Source organism: Salvia splendens, unplaced genomic scaffold (assembly GCF_004379255.2).
Source record: "Salvia splendens isolate huo1 unplaced genomic scaffold, SspV2 ctg358, whole genome shotgun sequence".
Classification (NCBI taxonomy): domain Eukaryota; kingdom Viridiplantae; phylum Streptophyta; class Magnoliopsida; order Lamiales; family Lamiaceae; genus Salvia; species Salvia splendens.
The window spans coordinates 26,181-52,851 of record NW_024599002.1 but is presented as its reverse complement, the minus strand read 5'-3'; the positions used below and the strand labels follow the sequence as shown (position 1 = coordinate 52,851).

The 26,671-nt window shown below is 35.7% G+C and overlaps 3 protein-coding genes, 2 non-coding genes and 1 pseudogene across 7 annotated transcripts; 3 read left to right on the top strand and 3 right to left on the bottom strand.

The window, feature by feature from the left end:
* Positions 1-4,037: 4,037 nt before the first annotated feature.
* Positions 4,038-4,108, bottom strand: TRNAG-GCC. Its single transcript has one exon. It is a non-coding gene; the product is annotated as a tRNA-Gly (tRNA).
* A 492-nt stretch (positions 4,109-4,600) lies between these two features.
* LOC121789859 lies at positions 4,601-4,797 on the top strand. Its single transcript, XR_006048163.1, has one exon. It is a non-coding gene; the product is annotated as a U2 spliceosomal RNA (small nuclear RNA).
* Positions 4,798-6,036: 1,239 nt separating this feature from the next.
* On the top strand, positions 6,037-7,428 carry LOC121789854 (probable inactive dual specificity protein phosphatase-like At4g18593). Of its 3 annotated transcripts, none has more exons than XM_042188196.1 (3): positions 6,037-6,160; positions 6,678-6,937; positions 7,026-7,428. In XM_042188196.1, the coding sequence occupies exons 2-3, from the start codon at positions 6,694-6,696 to the stop codon at positions 7,178-7,180; spliced, it is 399 nt and encodes a 132-aa protein (XP_042044130.1). In that variant the 5' UTR covers positions 6,037-6,160; positions 6,678-6,693; the 3' UTR covers positions 7,181-7,428. The 3 variants fall into 3 exon arrangements, with proteins under 3 accessions (XP_042044130.1, XP_042044131.1, XP_042044132.1); XM_042188197.1 differs by having other exon boundaries at positions 6,142-6,280; XM_042188198.1 differs by having other exon boundaries at positions 6,157-6,172.
* Positions 7,429-7,557: 129 nt separating this feature from the next.
* LOC121789853 lies at positions 7,558-8,347 on the bottom strand. The gene has a single exon (XM_042188195.1). The coding sequence runs from the start codon at positions 8,059-8,061 to the stop codon at positions 7,651-7,653; it is 411 nt and encodes a 136-aa protein (XP_042044129.1). The 5' UTR covers positions 8,062-8,347; the 3' UTR covers positions 7,558-7,650.
* Positions 8,348-11,360: 3,013 nt separating this feature from the next.
* On the top strand, positions 11,361-12,242 carry LOC121789858 (heavy metal-associated isoprenylated plant protein 28-like). The gene is made up of 3 exons (XM_042188200.1): positions 11,361-11,397; positions 11,666-11,741; positions 11,825-12,242. Exons 1-3 carry the CDS (start codon positions 11,392-11,394, stop codon positions 12,196-12,198), a joined length of 456 nt encoding a protein of 151 aa, XP_042044134.1. The 5' UTR covers positions 11,361-11,391; the 3' UTR covers positions 12,199-12,242.
* A 52-nt stretch (positions 12,243-12,294) lies between these two features.
* On the bottom strand, positions 12,295-15,865 carry LOC121789856 (annotated as a pseudogene).
* Positions 15,866-26,671: the final 10,806 nt, after the last annotated feature.

Genomic DNA, 26,671 nt, shown 5'->3' with positions numbered 1-26,671 from the left:
AAAGAAAAAATGATTGAAGTATTGTTTGTACGTACATAATAGCCCTCACGAGAAAACTTTACTACAAATAAAGATGACTTATTTATATGAAAGGATCAAAAAAGAAAAATAGAACTACTAACTGTGAGGTCCATCATATCCTTAATTATCTCAGAAAACAAGAATTTCAAGCACTAAAGTTCGAGACACCTAACTTTTAGTATATTAATAAATGCCGGCAAAGGAAAGACTTCGCCGGCGAGAAAGAAATACCGGCGAGAACGGTGGCGCCGCCCACTCCACCCACCCACAAGTCAATAATAATGGCCACTAGGCCTCCATTATGGTTCCATTTTCCATTTGTGTGTAACAATTTTTCCAACTCATTATATTAACTAAGAATAAGTATAGCTTTGGTCCCTCCCACAATTAAATATATTCAATTATCCCAACTAAATTCGTCTACTCCAATTGATGAAACAGCTCTTCCCTCTGCTTTCTTCATCCCAAAAAAATAAATTAAAAATATCATCATCTTTGATTAAGGAACCTTAATCAGATAATCTTGATCATGCATTTCGATGATTGAATATGAAATCACACAAATTAAATAAAAAAAAACTTACGTGAAAGAGGCATTGGCGAGTTGAATGAGAACTTGCACAGCCAATCTCCGACGCGCCGCCGCCTCGGACCCGACCATGGCGACCAGCGGCGGAATAACCCCGAGCTCCGCCATGGTCCGAATCCGCTTCGCATCCTCCTCCGCCAGCTTCTTCATCTCTCCCGCCGCCGCTTCCTTCTCCTCCCAGCCCCCAAAATGAAGCAACTTCACCGATTTCTTCAACGCCGCCATCCAATCACGATCAACACCCTTGGATTCTTGACACGTAAGCATAACTGTATCTATAGGCTCAACCGCCGCCGGTTTGCAGTCTTTCTTGGCCGATTTCAGCCGCGATAGAAATCTTAGAGTGAAGAAAAAGTTGGTTAAAGAATCGGACATATTTCAAGAACTTGGTGGAGTTCGCCTAACCAATTAATTTAATACTACTATTAAATAATTATTTATTTCTGATTTGGATTGGGAGAGAAATTGGGAGAATCATATAGATGCAGAAGGAGGCTTTGCGAGAAAATACAATAGCACATGCAGCTTAAGCGATCCGTCTATTTCGTCAAAATATTTATTTTTTGTTCTGATAAAATTGCACCAATTTATACAATGGGAATATTAAATAGAGAGTGAATAAAGTTTTTGGAGTTCCCACAAATGCCCATGTGATATCCAGCATTTTACTTGGCTGGCGATTTGGGACACTGACACTAGTGAAATGTGACATAATCATAGCTGTAAAGAGTCAAATTAGAGTAAGCAAAATGATAATTATAGTAGTAATTAATTAATATTGCATAGGTATTACCTAACAGATCCGGTTGGGATTCTAATTTTGATCCATCCTATCCTATCCTCTCATAAGTATTTTTTTTATATGAACAGAAAAATACATACTGCTTAAGGTGAAATAATCTGGGATCTGTGGTTAATTTGTAGAAAATATATTGTACTCCATCGAATTGTGTTTATTCACACTAGTTCTGTTCTGTATCCTTTTATAGGAATCAGAGATGGAGTACAAAAGGAAAAGATATTTACACGTTCACAATCTTTGCTAATAATGTAAGAGATCCCTTAGTCAAAGTTTCCTAGGTGATTATTCTCCCTAATTACATATGATTTCTTCCCATACTAACACTCTGTGATAATTTGTGGTTCCATTGATAAGCTACGGATTTTATTGTGTTAATTAACATTTAAGAGTTAGTTTGTACTTCATATATCTTAGAATATGGAGTAGTAATTCTGAACCAACATTAATTGCTTGTGGCGATGAGTATCGATCGTCAGGTTTCATATATATTCCACCTGTTGTTCAGTTGTCCTCACACATGTAGGCTGACATGGAAGTTTTTTTAATAACATCTTATAAATATTAGTAGATCCTATATATTTGTTTATCATCTGAATTTTCAAATGCATGTGTGTATATATATTTATGGAATAAATATATTAGATGAAGGAGGCTTGAGGAGAAAAAATTCCCTAGTCCATGTACACCACATGGCAATCTTATTTGGTATGCCTCACTATAAGAATTCTTGCCAAATGGACAAATGTAGTAATATACATGGCCCACTGATTATAAGGCATACGTGATGTTTTAACAAACTTTTATAATTCCCAATTTAATTTTACAACCATATGTACACACAATACGTTAAATTATTAAATTAATTGTTCTTTCTATTAAAAAAGTGTCTGCCATTCAAGTAAATATATTCTTCACTATATTTATAATTTATTGATATATCTTTCTACATATATATAATTTTATCTTCATTATTTTATAATTATTTTTTACCGTTAATAACATAAATTAAAGACGACAATTTATGACTAGTAAAGTTTATCTTCTTAGATTTATGTTGATGTTTATTTAAATTCATATTGAAATTTATTCATATATGTCTATTGTTATAAAACCATCAGATCATTTATCATTAACTATTTTAATCAATATTTTAACTAAACATATAATCATTATATAGTTTATGTGTAATGGTAAAATAAAAAAATAGAACTACGTTGTATAGTCATTCATAGAGTATTAAACTTATTGTGTGCGATGCTAATATACAACTATAATTTATGTATATATCGATAAAAAAAAAAGATAAAAATACCCATCAAATAAATAAATATAATTTATATATGTCAATATAAAAGAATAATAGTCTCGAATAAAAAATGGGTGGTGCAATATGACAATTATTTTAGTACAATATGATAATCATTTTATATATGGGAATAATAAAACTTTTCTTAAAACATCATATTATGTCATTAAAATCATTTGGCCATGTATGCTACATATTTCCATTTGGCAAGATTTTATTAGTTAGGCATACCAAATAAGATTGCCATGTGATGTGCATGGACTAGGGAATTTTTTCTCGAGGCTTGAGATGCAAAATCGAGATTGCAGTAATTAAATGTGAATTTTAGAAAGTCTTTGAGTTTTAAAAGACGGACTAATTTTACATATACACATGTAGAATATGGATGGTGCTCCACTCCTATTTTCCACACGTGCCAATTCTCCCACAACACTTGGCTCTCCCTTAATTTGAATCCAACCCTACACAAATCTATATAGCACCAACCACAACTCGATTTTAGATTTTCAAACACACGTGTCAATTCATCTCATCACCATCAAGAATATACTACAGCAATTTATCAAAGTGAGAGTTTTATAAACTAATTAAATAATTGCAATTGCCTACAAGATATCACATAACGCAACACCATATATTATGGCAACGTGTCTTATCCAATAAAATGTGGATTGTATATTTGTATGGATTCTTACGTGCCTTGATAAAACACATGGTGAGGTAGTGATAAATAAGTGGTGTTGGACTTTTGATTTGTGTTCCACTGAGAATATGCAGATGTGAAGAAATAGGGATTAGGAATTCCACTACAAATAAACACTATTTTGCATCATCCAAGTTGTGCAAGTAGTGGAAACGAGAGAGAATATAACTGCGTATGTTTTGATTTCAGCAAAAGGGATAGCAACGAGTTGAGGTGACTTGAAGAATCTTCAAAGTCCTCGTTTCGTTGTCATTTTTGAAAGAAAAATGCGTATTCGGAAACCGACCAAAATCCGAGGTCAATGGCAAATGAAGGTGGGGTCAGGGATTGACTCACTCACGAGAGTTAGAAAATTCAATTAAATCCGATTTTTGTCTAGCATCTCTTGTAAAGGGATGTCTCTTGCACTTGACCAATGTCAATAATTACCTTTTTCACATATCTGATCCGTGTTGCGTTTCCTAGATCCACTGCCCTTGTTTAAGGTGCTTCATCAACCATAGTATTATCTTAGTTGTACTACTTATTAGTTGCATATAGCTTAAAGATTATGAAAAAGCCTATTTCTCATCAACAATATAAAAATTTTAAAATATTATGACAAGAGGCAAAAAATTGCACCAGCCGGGAATCGAACCCGGGTCTGTACCGTGGCAGGGTACTATTCTACCACTAGACCACTGGTGCTCAGATGTTCAAATTAAGTAATATTCTTATTTCACATATTTCTATCACGAATGTTGACATCATTTTATTTATAAATCAATGCTACTATATGATAATATTATCTCATTTTTCTTGTTGGATCAGCCAACTGCTAAACGCAATCATATTATTTTAAAACCAATAATATACCACTATATTATCTATATGACTATCATATAGTGAAACATGTTATAATATACTTGATGAATTATGATGACTCAAATAGAAAAAGTAAAATATTAACTCAAGATAGTCCGCATGCGGCTATATATTAGCATAAAATATTAACAACACCACCCACTTTTCTCGTGTGAATCTATTAAATTCTGTGTTTGCAGTCCTCTTGGCTCAATGATCTCAACACAGTTTGGATGAATAATTTTCAACATGTTTTATGAATCCCACATCGGTCTATAGAAAAAGAAGAAGGGAAAATGATACTATAAACTAATAGGGACTTGCAACTGAAGTCTCATACCTTTCTCGGCCTTTTGGCTAAAATCAAGTGTAGTATCTGTTCTTATCAGTTTAATATCTGATATGTGGGTCATCGGCTCACACGATATTAAATTTATTTTTTGAGGGGGAAGATCCATAAAAATCGCTTGCTATCTCGGTTCTTCGTGTGTTGCCTTTGTGTTGCACTGTTGCATCGGCCTAGCACACCCCACCAAATTTAGTCTAATATTTCCTTTAGTAATTGTTTTGAAAATTTAACAAAGACACAAACCGTTTCCTAATTGCTTGAAATAAAAATTCTATAATTTCTCTCACGATTAATTTTGATCCTTTATAATTACTATAGAATTTTTTATATGTTTGAAACAAATCCATCAATTATTTTAATAAATTAATTTAATATTACTTCCTATGTCCTATAAATTTTGTCGCACTTTGATTGGATACGTTCTTAAGAAATGTAATGGAAAGTTAGTTAAAAAAGTCAGTGAAATATGAGTTCTATTTTTATATATTAATTTTATGATAAAATATGAGTGAGAATGAGTTGTAGAATATGTGGTCCACTAATAAGAACGGTAAAAAGTGAAATATAAATTTTGTGAGACATGGAAATGAAAAAATGTGACAAATTTTATGGGACGGAGGGAGTATGATTTTAGTGAAAAAAATTGACTAAAATGTGTTAAAGCAATCAACAAAAGAATTGGATCTACAATGCGAAAAGTGTTTTAGAAACATTATGACCATCAATCTGCAATAAGTATATGTATTGCACATATGCACGTAACATTTTATATATTTTTATTATTTGTTTATATGAATATTGGAGTTATGATAAAGTTATAGAGAGTTGATCCCTAAATACGAATTTATCGTGTCCCAAATGAGCATAATAATACATTCTTTTAGAGGTTGAAATCTTAATGTTTTCAACTTGTTTTGAGCATCCCACATCGGTATTGATAGAAAGAGAATAGAGAAATGATACTACAGCCCAAATAAAATATGTTTCAGCCCATTACACTGAGATGAGGCAGATTACACTATTATAAATGAATTTGATCAAAATCTGAGAGAATCAATACAATATTATAATTGATTGTTGCAATTTGATATTGATATTTTGATCTCAATAATCTAAAATCAAAACAAAATTTAATTGAGAATTTTTAAAATTTTATAATTTATCATTTAAAATTTGAACATAGATCTCTAAAGTAAAAAAGTAAATTGAGAAGGTACTTTGTCATTTAGTACTTTTTTTATAAATATAAATATAGTATTTTCTTAAAAAATATTGAATACTATGAGAAGTTAGAAAAATTGAAAGTAAATATAAATAATTGTAATACGGAGTATTTATTTTTTGCGTTGAAAAAAAAGTAAATATACCTCTTCAATATTGAATAAGTTACATTCTCAAATATTCTTACCATTGAATAATGAATATTTATGGAAAATGGAGTAATAAATATGGTAATTATATTCTACTCGATTTAGAGAAAATTTAAGTAAATAAATTACCAGACGCAGCAGAAGTAGAAGAACGGCGCCGAGCTCCTAATTTTGCTGGTTGGTTTTGCTGTGCAGTCGCTTAACCCTTCTTCATCATCCCCTTCTTCTTCTTCTTCTTCTTCTTCTTAATTTTACTATGCCACGCCTGAAATCTCATGAATGATGTTTTAATTTCACGTACTTTTTCTCAGAAACCCTAAATTCGCAATTTCTTTAGTTGCTTCTCTGTGTAAAATGCTTAATTTAGTTTCACCAATTAGTTTCTTATTTCTTTACAGATAAGATAGTTGGTGCTAGGTTTTCTGGAATCCTACCTTTTTTTTCATATAATTTGTTTAAACTCTCTCGTTTTGAAATATGTATATAGATTTCTGGATTTTCATGCCTACTTCATTCATGCTTTACCGCTTTAATTTCTTCCAAAAGCTTGGATTTTTTTAATAATTTCACTCCCGAAAGCTATTTTTATGCTGTGTATAAATTTTTTTTTTAAAATTGTTGCTTTCATGTTTGTGGTAGTTTGGATATTTTGTGTATAAATTAAAAAAAAATGTTGGTATAATGTTTGTGGTAGTTTGGAGCGTTTGGAGATGGAGGCAGTTGCAATTGAAGCAGATCTTCATAACAGTGCTGTAGCTTCTGATCCGAAGCCCCTGGTTACATATCGCTGCAAGAAATGCCGTAGACTTGTTGCTTCAGAGGATCACATTGTTTCCCACGAGCGGGGAGGAGGGCAGAAGAGCTTCAAATGGAAAAAGCGAAGTGCTGATGATGATGTGCAGGTTCTTGAATGCTCCTCTATCTTTGTGGAGCCCATGAAATGGATGGAAGCATGTTAGTACAACCTTAACATTCACTTGAGATTGCCATAACTGTGTTTGAGTCAGAGAAATCCTTATTTAGCTTGATTTCAATTTTGCAGTGGAAGATGGCTGTGTGGGAGACAAGCTCCAGTGCATCGGTTGCAAAGCGCGATTGGGTTCCTTCAATTGGGCAGGTATGCAGTGCAACTGCGGGGCGTGGATTAATCCTGCGTTTCAGCTGCACAAGAGTCGTTTAGATGAGTGCCATTACTAAGTTTCTACATTTATCTCTTGGATTTTGAGAATGAGACATTAGGCTGTCTGAGAATGCATCAATTAACTTTAGCTACTTCGAATGTTAGAATGTTTCTTATTAGTTGGCATTGCTTTGGGTGTGTTGTTTTACACGAGGATGTAGTTTATCCTCTCCCAAAGTTTTGTTGAACCTTTATCGATGTTTATATATATATATATATATACACATATGCAGTGCTTTATAGTAGTACTTTTTTAGTAGTCTAAGCTTCGTTCTAATTTCATTTTCTTAAGTTCATCATCATCGTCATAAGATGTTAAGGGTTGATCTGGTGTTTTGTGAATGCTCTTTAAGCTTGGTGATATTTGAAACAGAGCTCTTTATTTGGTATATTAACACTGGAAATTTGAAGTGGTGGAAGTATTCAAATGAAGATGAGAAACAAAGGGCCATCAAGAATCTGTGATGGCTAAACAAAGATGGATCCATCACTGTCTCGGAGCAAATGCCTCGACCGGGAAAGTCTTGGTGATTCCAGCTAGGCTCTTGAAGTGAATCTTTCCGGTGGGCGGATCATCAACGGTTATCTGACCGACAGGAGGCCATAGAATCAGCTCCTTGGCCTTAACTCCCTTGAGCTTCTTGATTCGCTTCTTCTCCACGTAGCCCGTTATGTCCGTGTCATAGCTCACGAGCTTACTTATCATCTTGAAGTTGTGCTCCACCTTCGCCTTCTGCTGGATCCACATGTACCCGCTGCTCCTCACGAACCCTACTTCGACCACATCAGCCAGTGGGAGAAGGCCACCTGGCAGCTCGAACTCTTCGAGTAGGGATGTGGCGAGTTTTAGCCCTTCTTCGTGGCCTTGCTTCACTAGTGCTCCTTCCTTTTCTGCCATTCTCGAAATAAGGGTCTTTGTTTATTTATTTTAGTTGTGAGATTTGTGGGGTTTTGAAGTAGTTACTTGATCAGAATTTATACACAAGATTTAATCATAAGATACAAAATTGCAAAGGAGAAACCAACATGATTAGCTTTGGTTATATCACTTAACTTCACAGTTTGCAAAACAATGCAGCTTGGCATTTTCTTCAACTGTGTAATCTTTCTTGATTATATTTATGGCTTCTGCAGCATAAGTTGAGCCTATAGGTTTTAGTTCTATGCATTTGGGTCGATCATAAAAGTTGCATCCGAAAAATGGTGTTAAGTACCACATAATTGTATATTATAAATATGTTGTGGTGTAATAAAATTTACAATTATTTTGCAATGGATATGTTCATACCATACTTTTGCTTATGGGTATTTGGCCCATAATTATTGGATTTCTTTTAAGGATGCAAGATTAGATTATTATTATTTGGCCCAATGCATTCTTCACATTCTACTTATTAATCTTTCCCTTTCGGGGGTATAATATTTGCACGGTTGGATCTTACGCCGCGATAAGAGAGAGGTCGTGTGGAAGGCATTGAGCCGAGGCGGTAGGTGGTGGGTGCGCCCATTGGCGGACACAACCAAGGGAGAAAGGGCTTAAGCCCTCCCCCAATATTTTTTTTAATATTTTGTAGTTTAAAATTTTTTGAAATTTCTAAAAAATGTCTTCATCCCTCCCCAAACTACTGTACGTTAAGTCTAAAATGTGAAAAACTGAATAAGGAGGGACTGAAATTTGAAATTGCAGAAGAAAGTTTAGAAAAAAATGGTTGTCGTTGCTATTTAAGGAAGAAGATGAGATAACAATGAATAATTAAATTAATATAATAATAATTAAATTGGCAAATGTCAAGTCCCCTAGCTATAGGCTACGCCTATATCACGTGTTCTACTTCTATTAGTAATTTTAGTGTATTAAACATAGTTTAATTATTTTACTTCAATTTAAGTTCAAATGTTTATAGCTTCGCGATGCCCTTATTTATTCAGCTTTATTAGTAATATTTCCTTCTTGGTATATTTTAAAAGAGTTGATCACTAATATTATTATTGGGTAGAGACTTTTCTATAAAGTAGTACTCCTTTAGTCCACAATTAATTGGCTTAAATTTTCTTTTTTCACTCCTCCACAATTAATTGGCGAAAATTTTCTTTTTCACACTTCCACAATTAATTGTCTCATTACTCCCTCCGTCCTATAAAAATATACATTTTTTTAGACTGTCCCACAAGAATATGCACTTTCTAATTTTGAAAATTTTTTTCTCTCTAATGAGGTGTGACCTATTCTCTTATAACAATACTTTAATTAATTTTATTTACATCTCTCTCTTATTTTACCAATTGTACATTAAAACTCGTGTCCAACTAAAAATGTAGGAGTATATTTTTGTGGGACGAAAGGAGTACTTTTTATTACTGTTGATAATGATTTTCATGTTCCACTAGCTCATTCCATTAAATTTTTACTATAATAGAACTCACATTACACTAACTTTATCCACCCATTTTCACTATATTTCTTAAAATTTGAGTAGAGTAAAATATGCCAATTAGTCGTGCACGGAGGGAGTTCTATAATACTATTTTTATGTTATTTATACTTAAATTTTACACGTCACACTATACCAATTTCACCTTAAAACTCGTGCCGCTGCAAAAATCTCTATTTTAAAAGACGAAGGGAGTGTATGTTAACTACAAAGTATACTGTACAGCCCCTACCACGAAATATTTCTGCGTCCGCCACTGGTGGGCACGCTACGTTCTCTTTTTTATTTTTAACATAACTTTTATCATGATGATTATCACGGTTTAATTTTGCACTACTATCAAACAAGGTGTTAGAACTCGAATTCAACTTAAACTGGACTTAAATATTTAAAAGATAATGATAAATAAGACAGTACAGTAAGAAATTCAAATTTTAAATCTCTAACTATTGTGGGAAGCTTTGTACTACATAAACTTGTCGTGTTCAGAATATTCTAAGTTGGCACTTGCATTGAAAATAAATCCATGAATTATTAATTAAATTCAATATATGAAGTATGCATTAACGTATATTATTACATGTTTAAGCAGACAGCTCCGTGACTGCAAAGCAATTTGGTGGGTGTCATTTTCATGTAAATTACATTGCACCAATGCCTACTACTATCCTGACTTTGTTTAGTGTAAAGTAAACTTCACTTTATTTTCATTTTATAGGTATTGCGTCAGCGGGTTTCATCATAATATTAAATAAAAGGGACTATGTATTTTGAGGTCTTTCTTTAAGTATTACCCACTAATCACTATTGTGGTGATGTTTTGAAGCAAACGTATCGTACTATCATAGCTATACCTCCATAAAATATAGGCAATATCTTAATAGTCAGATTACACTATATTCCTTGACAAATCCGGTCAGATTTTTAATAATAAAATTAAAATATTTAAATGATTAAAAAGCAGAATAAAGAAATCTCTCATAAAGAAATCTTTAACCAAACAATTAATCGCAAAACTGTTGGTCATAAACCTTGAGATAATTACGTTCCGTCATAATTACGCCGATCCACACCAATAATTATGTTTTTTTTTTCATTTTGGATCGTACACAAAAATTAGTTACCTTCTATTATTGATAAGTTCTTCCTGAATCTCATTCTCTAGAAATAATGCACGTATGTAATATTTTTCTCTAATTCAATAATTTAAATTAAAATTTTTTTATGGATTTTGATTAGTTCAACAATCTCGCATTATATCTCACAATTTCAACTTGAATTTCATTATTTGGCCATCGACCAAATTATATCTCTAACTATTGCCTAAATATATCCTTTTGTTAATAAGTGATAGAGATCATAGAGTAGAGTGGTTTATTTGACTAAAGGATTAACATGCCAACCTAAACCACATTTTTTATTCTTATAGTTATTTTTAATACAAAAGACTCTGTCAAAATGACATTTATACGAATACAATATCAGAAAAAATATGTAATAAGCAACCAAAAAAATACTCCTAGTTTCAGTGTAATTTCACGCTTCGGTCCTCCTTTCAAGAAGCATACATTATAATAGTAGGAAGAGGAAAAACATTATGATAATTAATACGTAGACAAATCAAATTCAAGTAACAAAGTTACTTGCTCTCTAATTAAGTCAAATACATTCATACATACATACATATACATACACATGAAAGTTGTTGCTATATATAAATGGCATACAGTCTTGACAATTTATCATACTAGCAAAATTGTCGGAACAAAGATCCTAATATCCTTTGAAGTCTCGCCATGTCGGTTAGTTTTCCCTCTCCGATGTATATATATACACGTATATATGTATGTATACGTGTATACGTATGCATATACGATGAAGCTTTCGACTGTCTAGACTTAAATCAGACTTCAGATTTAAGTCGTAGAGAAGGGAAAAAAAGATGAGTTGGTGTTGATTAGTATGTGTGCGCATGCTAGCTTTAGCTTCCCGTCTCCGTAAAAGTATTCACCGAAAGTATTCACAGATGATGCTCACATAAGCTATATAACATGAATATCGTATTTGCAGATTGTGGAGATGAGAGTGCATATGGATTGTCCTGGATGTGAAAGAAAAATAACTAAAGCCCTCTCAAAATTAGATGGTACAAACCCTCTACTTTCAATTCCTTTAATTATGATTCGTCCATACTATTAAATTCAGACTAAGAAGAAAGAACTTAATTAGGTGTGGACAACATAGACGTAGATATGAACATGCAAAAGGTGACTGTGACGGGGTGGGCGAGCCAGAAAAAGGTTCTGAAAACCGTACGAAAGACTGGCCGGACAGCAGAGCTATGGCCGTTTCCATACAACACGGCCTACTACAGCCACTACTCAGGGGGGAGTCAGGCCAGCTACGCCTATTCCTCCGGCTACAGCACCCCAGTGAATTATTTCACAGCTGAGTCGACAACCTCCACCTACAACTACCGTAAGCATGGCTACAATGGCCACGACCACGGCTACTACCAGCAGCCACCCGGGTCGGATATCATTGACAATCGCACCACCGACATTTTTAGCGACGAAAACGCCACTGGTTGCTCTGTAATGTAATAAATGGAAGATAAAGTAACACTTTTGAATGCAGTTTCTGCAGATACCAAAATCAACATCATGTGGAACCAAACTTTCTCACCTTTGAATGGTGGATGAAAAATATAACCATCATATATAAATTAAAAGATAATTATCCTGAGATGATGATACACATTATGTGGAAACTAGCACTTTCCATCATGTTGTCAGCGTACAACGACTAATTAACACCTATACATGGCGAAGAGTCTTGTTGTTTTATGGTGTCGGCAACATGCGCCACCACTCCAGCTCCAGCATTATGAAACCTTTCATTTTTCACCTGTTTATTACAATCACAGGTATAAATTGAAGGACAGTCGCTTCTATAAGCCGTGTGGTGGTGTTTGAGGAGTTTGAAGTTTACTTTACCTGAATATTGTAGTGTGCAAAGAACGGCCAGAGTACTGAGTGAAAGCTAACATCAACTTTCGTCCATCCCAATCTTTGTAATCCACGTATCATTTCATCTGAAACAGACAACTTTCTTATCCCACACGGATCAACAGTTTTACGTCTAAATACTCTAGGCATCTTCACTCATAATTGGGATTGTACCTTCCATGATCTCGTGATATTCTACGGTGTTCTGTGTGCTTGGATCATTTTGAGCAGCCTCCTTCGCTTCAGCTGCCTCCGAAGGGAAATTCGGGCTCTCGGACAAAACTGGGGGGCAATACTCCACGTTCACAATGTGTTCGTAGCCATCCAATGACCCATCTGTAGGCTGCCAGTGTCAAAATTAGATATCTGACTAATCAATATAATTATGCACAACTAGGAAATGTCAAATTACTCTAACAAGTTCTTCTTCTCTTCTAATGGAGGATGTGCGCCAACCTACCATATCTGGACATCATTAAGAATCCAACTAATCAATGCAACAGAAAAAAAACCATTTTTACAGTAATTGAAATCAGGATACGGTCATAAGACACATTTGCATAAAGGAACCGACATCTGAAAACACCGAGTGCAGACCTGCAATACAACTCAGAAAAATAAGCCTAAACTTCTGACAAAAGAGCATGACTACAAGTTAAGTTGCCTCACAAAAATTTTCCTTCATCACAGTCTGAGGCCATTCGTAATAAGAGAGGAGGTTTATCGGCCTCTCCATCAGTGAGAAAGAGCTGGCTGCCAGTTTGCCCAGTAAAAATAGGCGCAATCGGCGGAGCAATTTTCTCCAAGAAAGGCACACCCAAAAGGAATGGAAGCTGAAATATTGAAGAAAATTCACTGTCTGGAGGTCAGATCACACATGACAATTATAAGCTAATAGTATATTCTATAGCATGAGATTGGTTCTAAAGAATACGCCATTTGATCCAAATCAACACAAACAAGATTAACAATTTCATGTTAACCTTGCCATCAGCAAAATATACCTGTTTTTTCCCTCTTACTCCAAGATGTGGTGTTGCCAGGGTAATAAAATTAATTGCTTCCAGGCCAGCAATCAAGCCTCCATTTGAAGGAGATGAGGGTTCGGAGTTTGTGTACGTATCAACATTAGGTGTGTACAAGACAGCAATTGCATATCTTGCAATTAATCCACCAAGTGAATGGGATAAAAATGAAATCTTTGTTAAGCTATCTGCCTTCTTCACGACCTCCGTGACCTGTTCCAGAAAAGAAAAGGGAAAAGGGTAAAGGAGAGAAACACTCCAATTGTCAATTCAGGCTCTACTCTTCAAAGTGTTGGTTCACAACCTAAGCACACTAGTATTAAAGGATGTGTACAAGCCCATAACCGAAAGAACTTACTTCGTCAGCCAGTCGTCTACCAGCACCATCAATGCCTGTGAAAGTCTTGGCATACATATTACAAGAACTCGCTGCAATAGAAGGAAGTAAACATCTTAAATGAGTTACAGTACAGGTAAAGATTATCCTAAAATGAGAACTTGTCAGTTCAAATTCATCTAACATTGGCATGCTTTTGCTTTGTATATAAAATCTCTAGTCATCCTCTAAGAAAAGCCCATCTATATCTGTATCCCCATTATTCATGGAAAGTAAGCACGCTTTAACAGTTTAATCCCCATGTCAATATTTTACAACATGATACTATACACACTGTAAAATTGGACTGAATCTCATGTCAAACCTTATATGTAAAACAATTAGAAAAGAAAACATACCATATATCAAGAATTTTTCCCTAATCGCCTCTTCAACTCTGCTTCACAATACGTCCAATCGCTTGGGCTGAAATACTTAGAAACTTCATCAAAACTCAACTCTTGACACATCATGTGCAACTTAATGCAGTATCAGATTCAATATCTACTTCAAATTCTCAAGATAGCAAAATCATTGTTTACTTAATCAGCATACCTCCCCATGATGCCATGAACAAGAACGAGAAGATGATCGGGTTTGTCCTCCAAATTTATCATGGCCGTTGAAGATGAAAGATCTCCTTGAGTAGTACTCATCGCTTGAGCCTTAAGGCTGTGATGCTTCCAGATACCTTTTAAGCCTGCAAGATGTTGATCAATATAGTGAAAATGAAGCAGATATGCTATCAACGAATGTACCTTGCTCGTTAGACCATACAGGTATATTCAATACATTGAATTACTATTATAGTAGGCTAGCACACGGAGTTTCAGCAAAGAAGCATGGTAATCAATCTTGAAATTATAAAGAGGCAGGGATAGCTTACACGTTCTATGATCTTAATTTTATCCATTCAGATAAATAATGGAGCGACTCAATCATTGGCCGGTTATGGAATTAGAATTTAAAATTTCAGTTTGGAAAGGCGTAAAACTTATAAATTGCACATTTTTCACAAATTCGTGATCTACATTCCACAAAGATGTTCGCATTTCACAATCAAATTAAAAGAGAAACAGGAACTAGGTTTTACAGTAAAAAACCAATACGCCAATCACGGAACTCCAGAAATTCCACAATTCCATTGCCTGTAAATCACAAAATAGTGAAAATCCTGACAGCAAATTCGTCCACAGATTACACTATTTCAGGGAGAGAGATAAGAGAGGCTACCGGAGAAAGTAATGAAATTCCAATAACGCCCCGGGCGATGAGACGAGAAAGCAGAGTAAGAAGAATTAGGTGAAGGTGAGCAGGAGCTGGAAGAAGACGACGGCGGTGGCGGATTGTGGCGGGTAACCGAAATCGTCGAAAACCGGCGGCAGCTGATTCGAGGAGAGAAAGAGTGAAACAAAGGTGGAGAAACCGCCATCTGTATTATTTATATTCGAGAAAAATAAAATTAATAAAATCAGCCTATTATAGCCAATAATATGGCCACGTCAGCGACGGGTGTGATGCGACGCGTCATATGCACGCTCCGCCGCACTCTGTTCGCTCTCTTTCTCTCTCCGACGAGTCGCTTAAATTAGATAAACAATGATATCGAAATCGAACCTAAAAAACAAGGATTTTACTACGGTGCAACCAAAATGTCGATCGAAATTAAATAATTTGTTCGGAACTAAGAAAACAAAAAACGAATTGATTGATATTTGCTGGATTCAGAAAGATCTAAGAGAGAGATGAGAGTACACCTGTGCCGGTCCCCCATTGACGTTAGGACTGCCTAATTAGATGCTTCCACAGATGATTCGAGGCGAGCAACTAATTTTTGCCGCGAATAAAAGAATATGGAACTTTTTTTTCAGTTTCAAAATGAATGAACTTATATACTACTCCAATAATCAGTTTTTCATATCATTTTCCTTCTATTAATAATCCGTATTTTTTATTATTTACATCATCTGTCCTATAGAAATAACCAATCATGGATGATACGAGTTTTAATGCGTAATTGATAAATAAGAGAAAATTAGAAAAAATATTTTATTCATATTAATTTGAAATAAAATAATCCAAGAATCCAACATATTGTCTTTATAGATTGAGTAGTGTGTATAGTGGTAGTATATAATTGTTCTTAGTATTTCATTTCATTTCTATATTATTTGTAGTTACCAAGATATGATATGAATCAAGCAATTAATAACAATTTCGTTCTCTTTATATTCCTTGTGCGTACCAAGCACAAAAATGAAATGAAATTGTCATTCTATTTCAATCTCCATTCCCTCCTTATTCCATTTCATCGTACTAAGAAGCTCTAAACTTCGACAATCTATTCCATAATATAGATATGATTGAATGTCATAACCTTATTCAAATATCTTGAAAATTTCTAAAACAATTGAAATACTCAATAAAAAAATTTAACTCACAAATGGTAATGTCAATTTCGGTTAATCTTCATTTTTGAAATTTACATGGTTACAAATCCATTGATAGGCTAGAACTAAGACTTGAAAGTCTCAGAGACAGAGTTAACATCAGTGAAAACTATCGTTGCTAAATCGTTTATAAATCAGAAAATACGTATTATTTTTTAACAGTGTATCGTATTGCTTATAGTTTTGGTCTTTTGATATTAATATTTCTGTAACTGTAAATTTTCAAAATATGTAGACTTGTATGAAAACAATTAACTACTACTAGTATCATTCAGTTTTCCACTACAAAAAGACAATTACTATAATATTCCATGTAAGCTTTCGTTACAAAGATCACCTCCATTGTTATGGATCGAGTAAAATTAATGTTCATAAACCCATAATCCAATGCATATGTGAAAAAAAATGGAAGACTCCTCCGAGGGGAGAGGTAAAATCATATAACTACCATATTTACCTTTTTTCCATGAAAAATCATTCTCCAATAGGAAAGGTATTTGAGAAGGTATCATTATTGAGACGGAAAGGATTTGTATTTTTATTGATGATGGAAGAAAACCAAACTCCATGAATTTATAGGAGTATTGGTGACTGTTAAGATACCACAATTAATACATTCTTGGAACTAGACATATTTTGAAACAAGGTATTATAAATGTCTACTTCTTGGAACCCTTAATATGCTTCTTGGAAGTCTTGATGCATTAAACTATCAATCATACATTTTTCCATTTTGAAGAGGTATCTTTACCTCTCAATCAATGGAGAGGTAAAATCTTATAATTATCATATTTGTCTTTTTTTCATGAAAAACCTTTCTCCAATGGGAAATGTTTTTGAGAAGGTATTACACTTTATGTTTTTAATGCATTCTATATAGTACTACCTATTTCTTTTGGAATGTGTTATTTTTTGGAAGGGTATATTTCACTTTATGAGAAAGTAAATAGATAATATACCTATTTCATTTACTTCTCCTTGTTGGAGATGCTCTTAGAGCATCCCCATCACTGCTCAACGGGACGGACGATGTCCGTGCCGACGGGTCGTGTCCGCCGCTGTGTTCGCGCCGACGGCACGACGCTGCTCGATAATAAGAGCACGTCTGTGCCACTGAGCAGGTCGACGTGGCAGCCTCCTATTGGCCAACGACAATGCCGTTGGTTTTTTCTATTTTTAATTTAAATTTAATTTAAAAATTGTTTTTAAATAAAAAAATATTTTCCCACTTCCCAATAAATTATATCCGCTTTCTCCCCACTTTTACTTTATTTTTCATTTTCCCCCAAAATTCACATATTTCATCTATAAATACCCCCATTTCCACACAAAAAATTTCACTCTTGCAAAAAAAATGTCCGGCTCTGGTGATCATTTCTCCGACTACCGCGGATGGAACCACGAATGGTTCAACCCAACACCATTCCCTCATCCGGATACGGAATTCTCGACCCCTCCTCAAACCCAAGGTTCTCAAATTCCGGGTGGCTATCGGCTTTATCCGGTGGACGAGCAAGATGCCACCGATGGGCGATACGGGTGGACACCCGAACAAGGATCAGGAGAGATCGGCGGCTCCCAAACTCCGGAGGACAACAACAGCGCTCCTCCTCCTCATCCTCGTAGTGTTCCTACTCATAGTCGTGGCAGTGACGTTCACGTCCGCACCGCGTACACTCTGCCGGAGATGGAGAAGATGTTCACAGCCTATTTCGAAATATCCGAAGATCCGGAAACGGGCACGAACCAAACCGGGGAGAGGTTTTGGTGGCGCGTCTCTCGCCGGTACAATGTCAATCGACCGGAGGGAACCATCGAGCGCAACGAGAGTATGGTGCGCAATGCCATCTTCAGAGCCAACGAAGAAATCCAAAAGTTCCAGGAGTATTACCTCCAGGAACAGCGGTTGGCGGGGAGCGGCATGAGCGAGGCCAACATCATCACGACCACCATGTCGACCTACCATTCCATGCATTACAAACCATTCAAGCACCTCGGCGCTTGGCAGCAGGTGCGTAGAAATCCGAAGTATAGGGGAGGCTTATCATCCTCCTCCAACTCCTCCAGCAAATGGTTGAGGTCGTTATCCCTATCCGAAGGCAGCTCCGATGAGGTGGCTAGCCAGCTTGCTGGAGCTAACTTGGGTAGCCCCGACGCCGGCACGAGCAGTTCTCAACGCCGGCCGCAAGGAAGGAAGAATGAGACGGCCAATCGTCGTCGCGCCGAGACTCCATCCGCCCCCGCTCCTTTGTGCCACCTCAACCCCCCACCAACTCGTTGTGGACCCTTTTGGCTCAACTCAATTTGACCGATAAGTCTCGAATGACTACCGAGCAACTTGATTCACATTTGACAATGATACGGTGTCTCCGAAAAACATTGGGGATAGGGCCAGATGACTAGTCTTCTACGGGGTATTTTTAATTATGTAATTTTTAATTTGTAAGATTTTAATTATGTAATTTTTATTTTTTAGGATTTTAATTATGCAATTTTTAATTTTTAGGACTTTAACTGTGTAATTTTTAATTTTTAGGATTTTAATTTTGTACTTTTTTTAATTTTTTATAATTTGTAATAGTATTTCGGGTATTTTTAATGTATTTTAATATTGTGGAAATGTTTTTATTTAAATTGAATCATAGAATGGTAGGATCCTTGAACATGTCCTTGCAGAAGAGCATGAATGTAGGTGTTGTGTTCTTGGGGAAAAGCAGTGAGTAAAAAATAAATAAAAATAGGTCCTGGCCCACTTTAGCAAGAGCATGGATGAGGATGGTCTCAGTAATTATCAACCATGCATAGTGTCTGTTTGTAGTTTCCTGCCTAACTAACAACTTTTTGCTGCATTAATTTCTATAAGCTCATTTAAATATGCTTCATATTCCCAACTACTCATATCTACAATGTAAGCATAAGTACTATAGATACTAGCCTTTTCCTTAAAAAAAAGTGGAATTTTGTGTTACAATAAAAGCATTAGTAATTTAGTAGTATGATTATTCAAGAATCAAAGTTAATTTGCTTTATTAAAAGAAGATATCAATAAACTTCACTGGACAAGTGAAATTATAATTGTATATATAAAATTTGAGGAGCTAATACAATAGACCTGATTTCACACTGCTCAGTTTTGAATAAACCAAAAAAAAGAGAGAAAAGAATTGGTTTTTAAATTATGATACGGGAGCCAATGTAACTTAAAATCGTGGACACTGGTAAAAACCGTCATTTTGTTTTAGATGTTTTAATTAACTTGATGGCAATTTATTTGAAAACCTAATGATCTTGTTATCTTATCATAGTATTAAATTTTCCCCATCAGTTCAATTTTTGACTATCACAAAAAAATTAATTTTATATTATAGTTTCAGAATAGTAAAATTGATTAGAAGTTAATAAAAATTTATTTTTCAAATGACAATTATCTATATTATAAATGAAAATACTTATCACATTTATTATAAAATTAATAATGTATAAATAAGATCATTTCATATTTTTATATCCATTTCATTAAAGTAATCAATAGATTCACCAATTCGACAGAGTGGATAATGCTCGACGTTTGTCCATGTCATCATCTTGTTTGGTTTGAAAACCAGAGAGGTGGGCCCCCAAGCCAGGTGTGTTGAGTGTAAAGTGCTAGCAAAATAAAGATTAATAAATAGCCCAGAGTTTCTTTTCATTAGTTAGATTAATTAACAAGAAATTCACTTGCACTTTTTCCTCCCCACTTTATTCTTCTTTTTAAAAATATACTCACCCCGTCCTTAAAAAATAGACTAATTTTTTTTATCATTTTTTATCGTTTCCCAAAATTAGACCAACTCTAAATATGAAAAGTTTTAACCAATTACGCACAACTAATAATGTAGATCTCGTAATCCACTAACACTATTTCCTCTATTTTTTCGTTTCTCTCTTATTTTTACCAATTGCACATTAAAACCCGTGTTATTTACAAATTTATTGAATTGATAAATTTATTCAAAAAGTTTAACATTAGATTTTGGTCCAAAACCAATTAAAATAAAAATAGATCAGAGTAGAATAAAATAAATAAGAAAGGAGAATATATCCTCTTGATTTCAATCTGACGCTTGTTATGTTATTGCTTTTGTTTGCTATTGGTGGTTTTCAAATCTATCTAGATTATACATTTGATTATGTTTTGTTGTGTTTGTTCGTTATTTGTCTTATTTTTTGCTTGCAACTCATATCTCTGAATTATGTATGAATATGAATCATATCAGTATGTTGCTATTAATTTTCCTCTGGATGGAATAAAGTAGGATTTGATTATGGGATTACTTTGATAAAGATCTCTTTATTTCCCTGTTAATTAAAAGTGGCTAACCACATTTCCCAAATCCTTTTAAATATCCACTGTGAGTCTGTGACTGTCCATTTGAAAAGAGACACTTTTACTTTCGGAATGCCTTATACAAAAATAAACAGGAGTATCTTTAAAGGGGAATCCAAATTCCGAGTACATGTAACTGATAAACTGATTGAAACGAATCAATAATAATTGTGATACCCTTTGTGATGGAATAGAATAACAATTCATGGATTGGGGAAGGAATGAATGTGTTATTGAGTGGAAAAATGATAGTAGTAATTCCTAAAGAGTGACATCATTCTACTTCCTTCTTGTTCCATCATACCAAACACTTAAATGGGATGATTGTATTAGACCAAATAACTTTGTTGCTTGCTTATGTAGGTTATAGCAATCACAATAGCTATAAAATATATTACGCACTGCGAGAGAAATAAATGTATGAAAAAGGAGTTCATTATTATTATTCTCTGGCTAATCACTTCTTTTGAACTCAAAAGAAAAAAAAAAGGAAAAAAGGGGACCAGAGTGTTGAAATTTGCCAAAATTTCTATCCCACATCGATGGGTTAGCAATAGTTGGGGGAGTTGCTACCTATAAAATGTGCACTCCTCCCTCTTTTGTAATACACCTCAAATTGTATTCTCTTTTCCGTTTAAATATAATCGGACTCTGCAGAGGTGCTCGGAGACGTAGGCAATATGGCCGAACTCTATTATTTGGGTGTGTTCTTTCTTTATTATTTATTTTGTTCCCTATTCATTTCTGGGTTTATTTTCTGTTGTGATATTGTATTCAATATTATTTGCGGGTTTGGTAGTAGTGTTTTGTACGGTTCTTTTGGGTGTTTTTATATTATCATCACCGACTGATAAATTATGTTATGAATCTGGTATTTAAGAGGGACAATGTCCCCGCCAGTCTTTCCAAAGAATTTATTTGGAGAAGTAATTTTATCGAGTAGATCCCGTTGGGTTAACTCTGAAATTACTGAATCGGTTCATTTCACTATTTGAGAGAAAATTATTCGGTTTTCTCAACAAGTGGTATCAGAGCCAAGGTTCGTCCTTGGTTCTATTCGTTTGTAATATTGAATACTTTATTTTAAGTCTGTAATGGCGGGGAATGATCAAGAAACAAAGGCTAGTTCTTCATCATCGTGGTCGAGGTTTCCAGTGTCAAACATGAAATTGACGGTGGAGATATTTGACGGTACTGGTCATTTTGGTATGTGGCAGGGGAGGTTCTAGACTCTCTTTTCCAGCAGGATCTTGACATTGCCATTGAAGAAAATAAACCAGAAGATATAGATGATAAAGATTGGAGTACCATAAATCGGTTAGCTTGTGGAACAATTCGGTCGTGTCTGTCCAGGGAGCAGAAGTATGCTGTCAAGAATGAGACTTCTGCACATAGATCGTAGGAGACAATGGAGGACAAATTTATGAAGAAGAGTGGTCAGAATAAGCTCCTTATGAAGAAAAGGTTATTTCGATTTGAATACCGACCATGTACCACTATGAATGAACACATTACTTTATTAAACCAATTAGTAGCAGACCTACTAAATTTAGATGTGAAATTTGAGGATGAGGATCTGGCATTGATGTTGTTGTCGTCTCTACCTGATGAATTTAAACATCTGGAGACCACATTACTCCACGGTAAAGAAAATGTGTCTTTAGATACTGTGTTCTGCTTTGTATAGTCATGAATTGCGAAAGGCAGATAAAATGAAAGGTAAAGCAGTTACAGATGAAGCATTAGTGGCAAGAGGCCGCCAACAAGGCCGATCAAAGGAGAGAAGAGGAAGGTCCAAATTGAAAAGGCGAGCTGTCAAAGATGAGTGTGCTTTCTGTTATGAGAAAGGACATTAGAAGAAAGACTGCCCAAAGTTGAAGAAGAAAGAAAAGGCTTCGCAAGATGCAAATGTTGCTGAATGCAAAAATGATGCGGAGTCAGATTGTTCTTTGACGGTTTCACCTTCAACATCGCATCTAGACGAGTGGATATTGGATTCAGGTTGCACCTATCATATGTATCCCATTAGGGAGTGGTTCTTTGATTTCGAAGAACTCAATGGCGGACTTGTTTACATGGGGAATGACAGTCCATGTAAGACAACCGGGACAGGCTCAATCAAACTACGGAATCAGGATGGATCCACCATAATTTTGAAGGATGTGCGGTACGTGCCCCAGTTGAAGAAGAATCTCATCTCATTGGGGGCCTTAGAATCTAAAGGCCTAGTTGTGATGATGCGAGATGGAATTCTTAAAGCAACTTCAGGAGCATTGGTGATGTTGAAAGGCGTGAGGAAGAACAATTTGTATTACTACCAAGGTAGTACAGTTGTTGGGACAGTAGCACCTGCAACTTCGAGTAACAAGAAGGATGCAGAGGCGACCAAGCTTTGACATTTGCGATTGGGACATGCTGGTGAGAGATCATTGCAAATTCTCGCCAATCAAGGATGATTGAAAGGTGCGAAGTCGTGCAAATTAGAGTTTTGCGAGCATTATGTTTTGGGAAAACAACAAAGAGTGAAATTTGACACTGCAATCCATAATACGAAGGGAATTCTGGATTACGTGCACTCAGATGTGTGGGCACCTGCTAAGACTCCGTCACTTGGAGGTTGACACTATTTTGTCACCTTTGTTGATTATTTTTCCAGGAGAGTTTGGGTGTACACTATGAAGAGCAAAAATGATGTTCTTGGGATTTTTCTGAAATGGAAAGCTCAAGTTGAAAATCAGATGGGGCGAAGATCAAGGTTCTCCGATCTGACAACGGTGGAGAATACAAGAGTGATCATTTCCAAAATGTATGCCAGGAGTGTGGCATTGTTCGGCACTTCGCAGTGAGAAATACACCACAGCAGAATGGAGTGTCAGAGCGTATGAATCGAACACTAGTGGAGAAAGTTCGTTGTATGATGTCTAATGCTGGGCTAGACAGGAAATTTTGGGCTGAGGCCATCACATACGCTCAACACATTGTCAATCGTTTGTCATGTTCTGCCATTGATGGCAAGACTCCTTTAGAGGTATGGTCCGGTAAACCTGCAACTGATTATGATTCTTTGCGTATTTTTGGTTCTATTGCATATTATCATGTGACTGAATCAAAGTTGGATCCACGTGCAAAGAAGGCTTTATTTATGAGTTTCAGTGCTGGTGTTAAATGATATCGGTTATGGTGTTTGGAGTCTAAGATGACGATTGTAATTAGGGTTGTTACCTTTGATGAATCTTCCATGTTGAATAAGGTAAATCCAAATAGTAGTGATACTTCACAGCCGATGGAGTATATACCGAAGCAGGTGGACTTCGAAGAAGCAATTGTGATCCCAACTACGAACACCACAAATGACTCTCCTACGGAAGAAGAAGAAGAAGAGTCAGATGATGAAGAGGTTCCACCCCAAGAACCTTCGCAACAATCAAAGCCAATTGCAGTCAGGCGAACGAGGCGGGAAAATAAGAAACCTGCTCGATTTGCGGATATGGTAGCATATGCGCTTCCAGTTGTTGATGATGTTCCATGTATCTTTTCGAAAGCTATCGAAAGTTCAGAAAGCGATGGTTGGAAAGGTGCTTTGGAAGAAGAGATGCAATCTCTTCAGAAGAACAAGACGTGGAAGCTGATGTCATTGCCGAAAGGCAGGAAAGCAATTGGATGTAAATGGGTTTTTGCAAAGAAAGAGGGATTTCATGACAAAAATGATGTTCACTAAAAAGCAAGATTGGTAGCTAAAGGCTACACCCAGAAGGAGGGAATTGATTACAATGAGGTATTTTCTCCTGTTGTTAAACATTCCTCTGTTAGAATTTTGTTGGCTTTAGTAGCGCAGTTGAATTTGGAGCTAGCTCAACTTGATGTGAAGAACGCGTTTTTACACGGTGATATGAAGGAGGAAATCTATATGACCCAACCAGAGGGATTCAAGATTGCTGGTAAAGAAAATTGGGTTTGCAAATTGTACAAATCGTTGTATGGATTGAAGCAGTCTTCAAGACAGTGGTACAAACGGTTTGACAAATTTATGAAGGATCAGATAGATGTACACAAGAAGTAAATACGACCACTGTGTGTATTTGCGCAGACTTCAAGATGGTTCCTACATCTACCTACTCTTATACGTTGATGATATGTTGATAGCATCAAAGAGCCAAGTTGAAGTTGACAGATTGAAGGCTCAGTTGAGTAGAGAGTTCGAGATGAAGGATTTGGAGGAAGCCAAAAGGATTCTCGGTATGGAGATTACAAGGGATAGAGAGAGAGGCAAGCTTTGGCTCACACAAAAGCAGTATTTGATCAAAGTACTACAACGTTTTGGTGTAAATGATGATTCCAAATCTGTAAGTACCCCACTTGCTCCTCATTTGAAACTTAGTTCTCAGTTATCTCCAAAAATAGAAGATGAGCGAGAATATATGACGAAAGTTCCCTATGCTAACGCAGTTGGAAGGTTGATGTATGCAATGGTGTGTACAAGACCAGACATTTCACAGGCCGTTGGTATTGTGAGCAGATACATGCATGATCCAGGAAAGGGTCATTGGCAAGCTGTGAAATGGATTCTGCGGTATATCAAAGATACTGTAGATATTGGTTTGTTGTTTGAGCAGGATAAATCACTTGGTCATTTTGCAGTTGGATATTGTGATTCCGACTATGCTGGTGATTTGGATAAGCGAAGATCTACTACGGGCTATTTATTCACTTTAGCGAGTGCGTCAGTTAGTTGGAAGTCTACCTTGCAGTCAACGGTAGCTTTTTCTACGACAGAAGCAGAGTACGTGGCCATTACTGAAGCTGTGAAGGAGGCAATTTGGCTTCATGGGTTGCTGAAAGAATCAGGTGTTGGTCAGAAACAACTTGAAGTATATTCTGAAAGCCAGAGTGCTAGCAAAGAATCAGGTCTTTCATGCAAGGACGAAGCACATTGATGTTCGCTATCATTTTGTGCGAGAAATTCTCAAAGAAGGGGAAATTGTCATCAGAAATGTTCCAACTTTGGATAATCCTGCAGATATGTTGACCAAGTTGGTGACGAGAGCCAAGTTTGAACATTGTTTGGACTTGGTTAATATTCTGCGATTTGGAGCTGGCGCTTGACTGCGCCAATATGAAAGCACCGCGAGTCGTCTGTTTGGGTGGAGAAGATTTGTGTTCGGTGGGATTTGAAATTTTTTCAAGGTAGAGATTTGTTGAAATTTGCCAAAATTTCTATCCCACATCGGTGGGTTAGCAATAGTTGGGGGGAGTTGCTACCTATAAAAGGAGCACTCCTCCCTCATTTGTAATACACCTCAAATTGTATTCTCTTTTCCGTTTAAATATAATCGGACTCTACAGAGGGTGCTCGGAGACGTAGGCAATTTGGCCGAACTCCGTTATCAAAGTCTCGGGTGTGTTCTTTCTTTATTATTTATTTTGTTCCGCATTTATTTCTGGGTTTATTTTCTGTTGTGATATTGTATTCAATATTATTTGCGTGTTTGGTAGTAGTGTTTTGTACGGTTCTATTGGGTGTTTTTATATTATGATAAATACACCGACTGATAAATTCTGTTACGAATCTGGTATTTAAGATAGACAGTGTCCCCGCCAGTCTTTCCAGAGAATTTATTTGGAGAAGTAATTTTATCGAGTAGACCCCGTTGAGTTAACTCTGAAATTACTGAATTCATTTCACTATTTGAGGAAAAATTACCCGATTTTCTCAACACAGAGCTCACTCAATTACATTAATGTGTGCTTAATTTCAATAAAGTGGTAGATATTAAAGGAAGAATCAAGATTTGATAGAAGTAGAGGAAAGCTAACCTAGAGTTAGAGGTGGAGTACAAGCACAAGAAGACAA

Coding starts and splice junctions, on each gene's coding strand:
- LOC121789854 (XM_042188196.1), top strand. CDS start 6,694: ATGGAGGCAGTTGCAATTGAAGCAGATCTTCATAACAGTGCTGTAGCT. Junction 6,938..7,025: donor CATGAAATGGATGGAAGCAT/GTTAGTACAACC, acceptor TCAATTTTGCAG/TGGAAGATGGCTGTGTGGGA.
- LOC121789853 (XM_042188195.1), bottom strand. CDS start 8,061: ATGGCAGAAAAGGAAGGAGCACTAGTGAAGCAAGGCCACGAAGAAGGG.
- LOC121789858 (XM_042188200.1), top strand. Junction 11,742..11,824: donor AGCCCTCTCAAAATTAGATG/GTACAAACCCTC, acceptor GAACTTAATTAG/GTGTGGACAACATAGACGTA.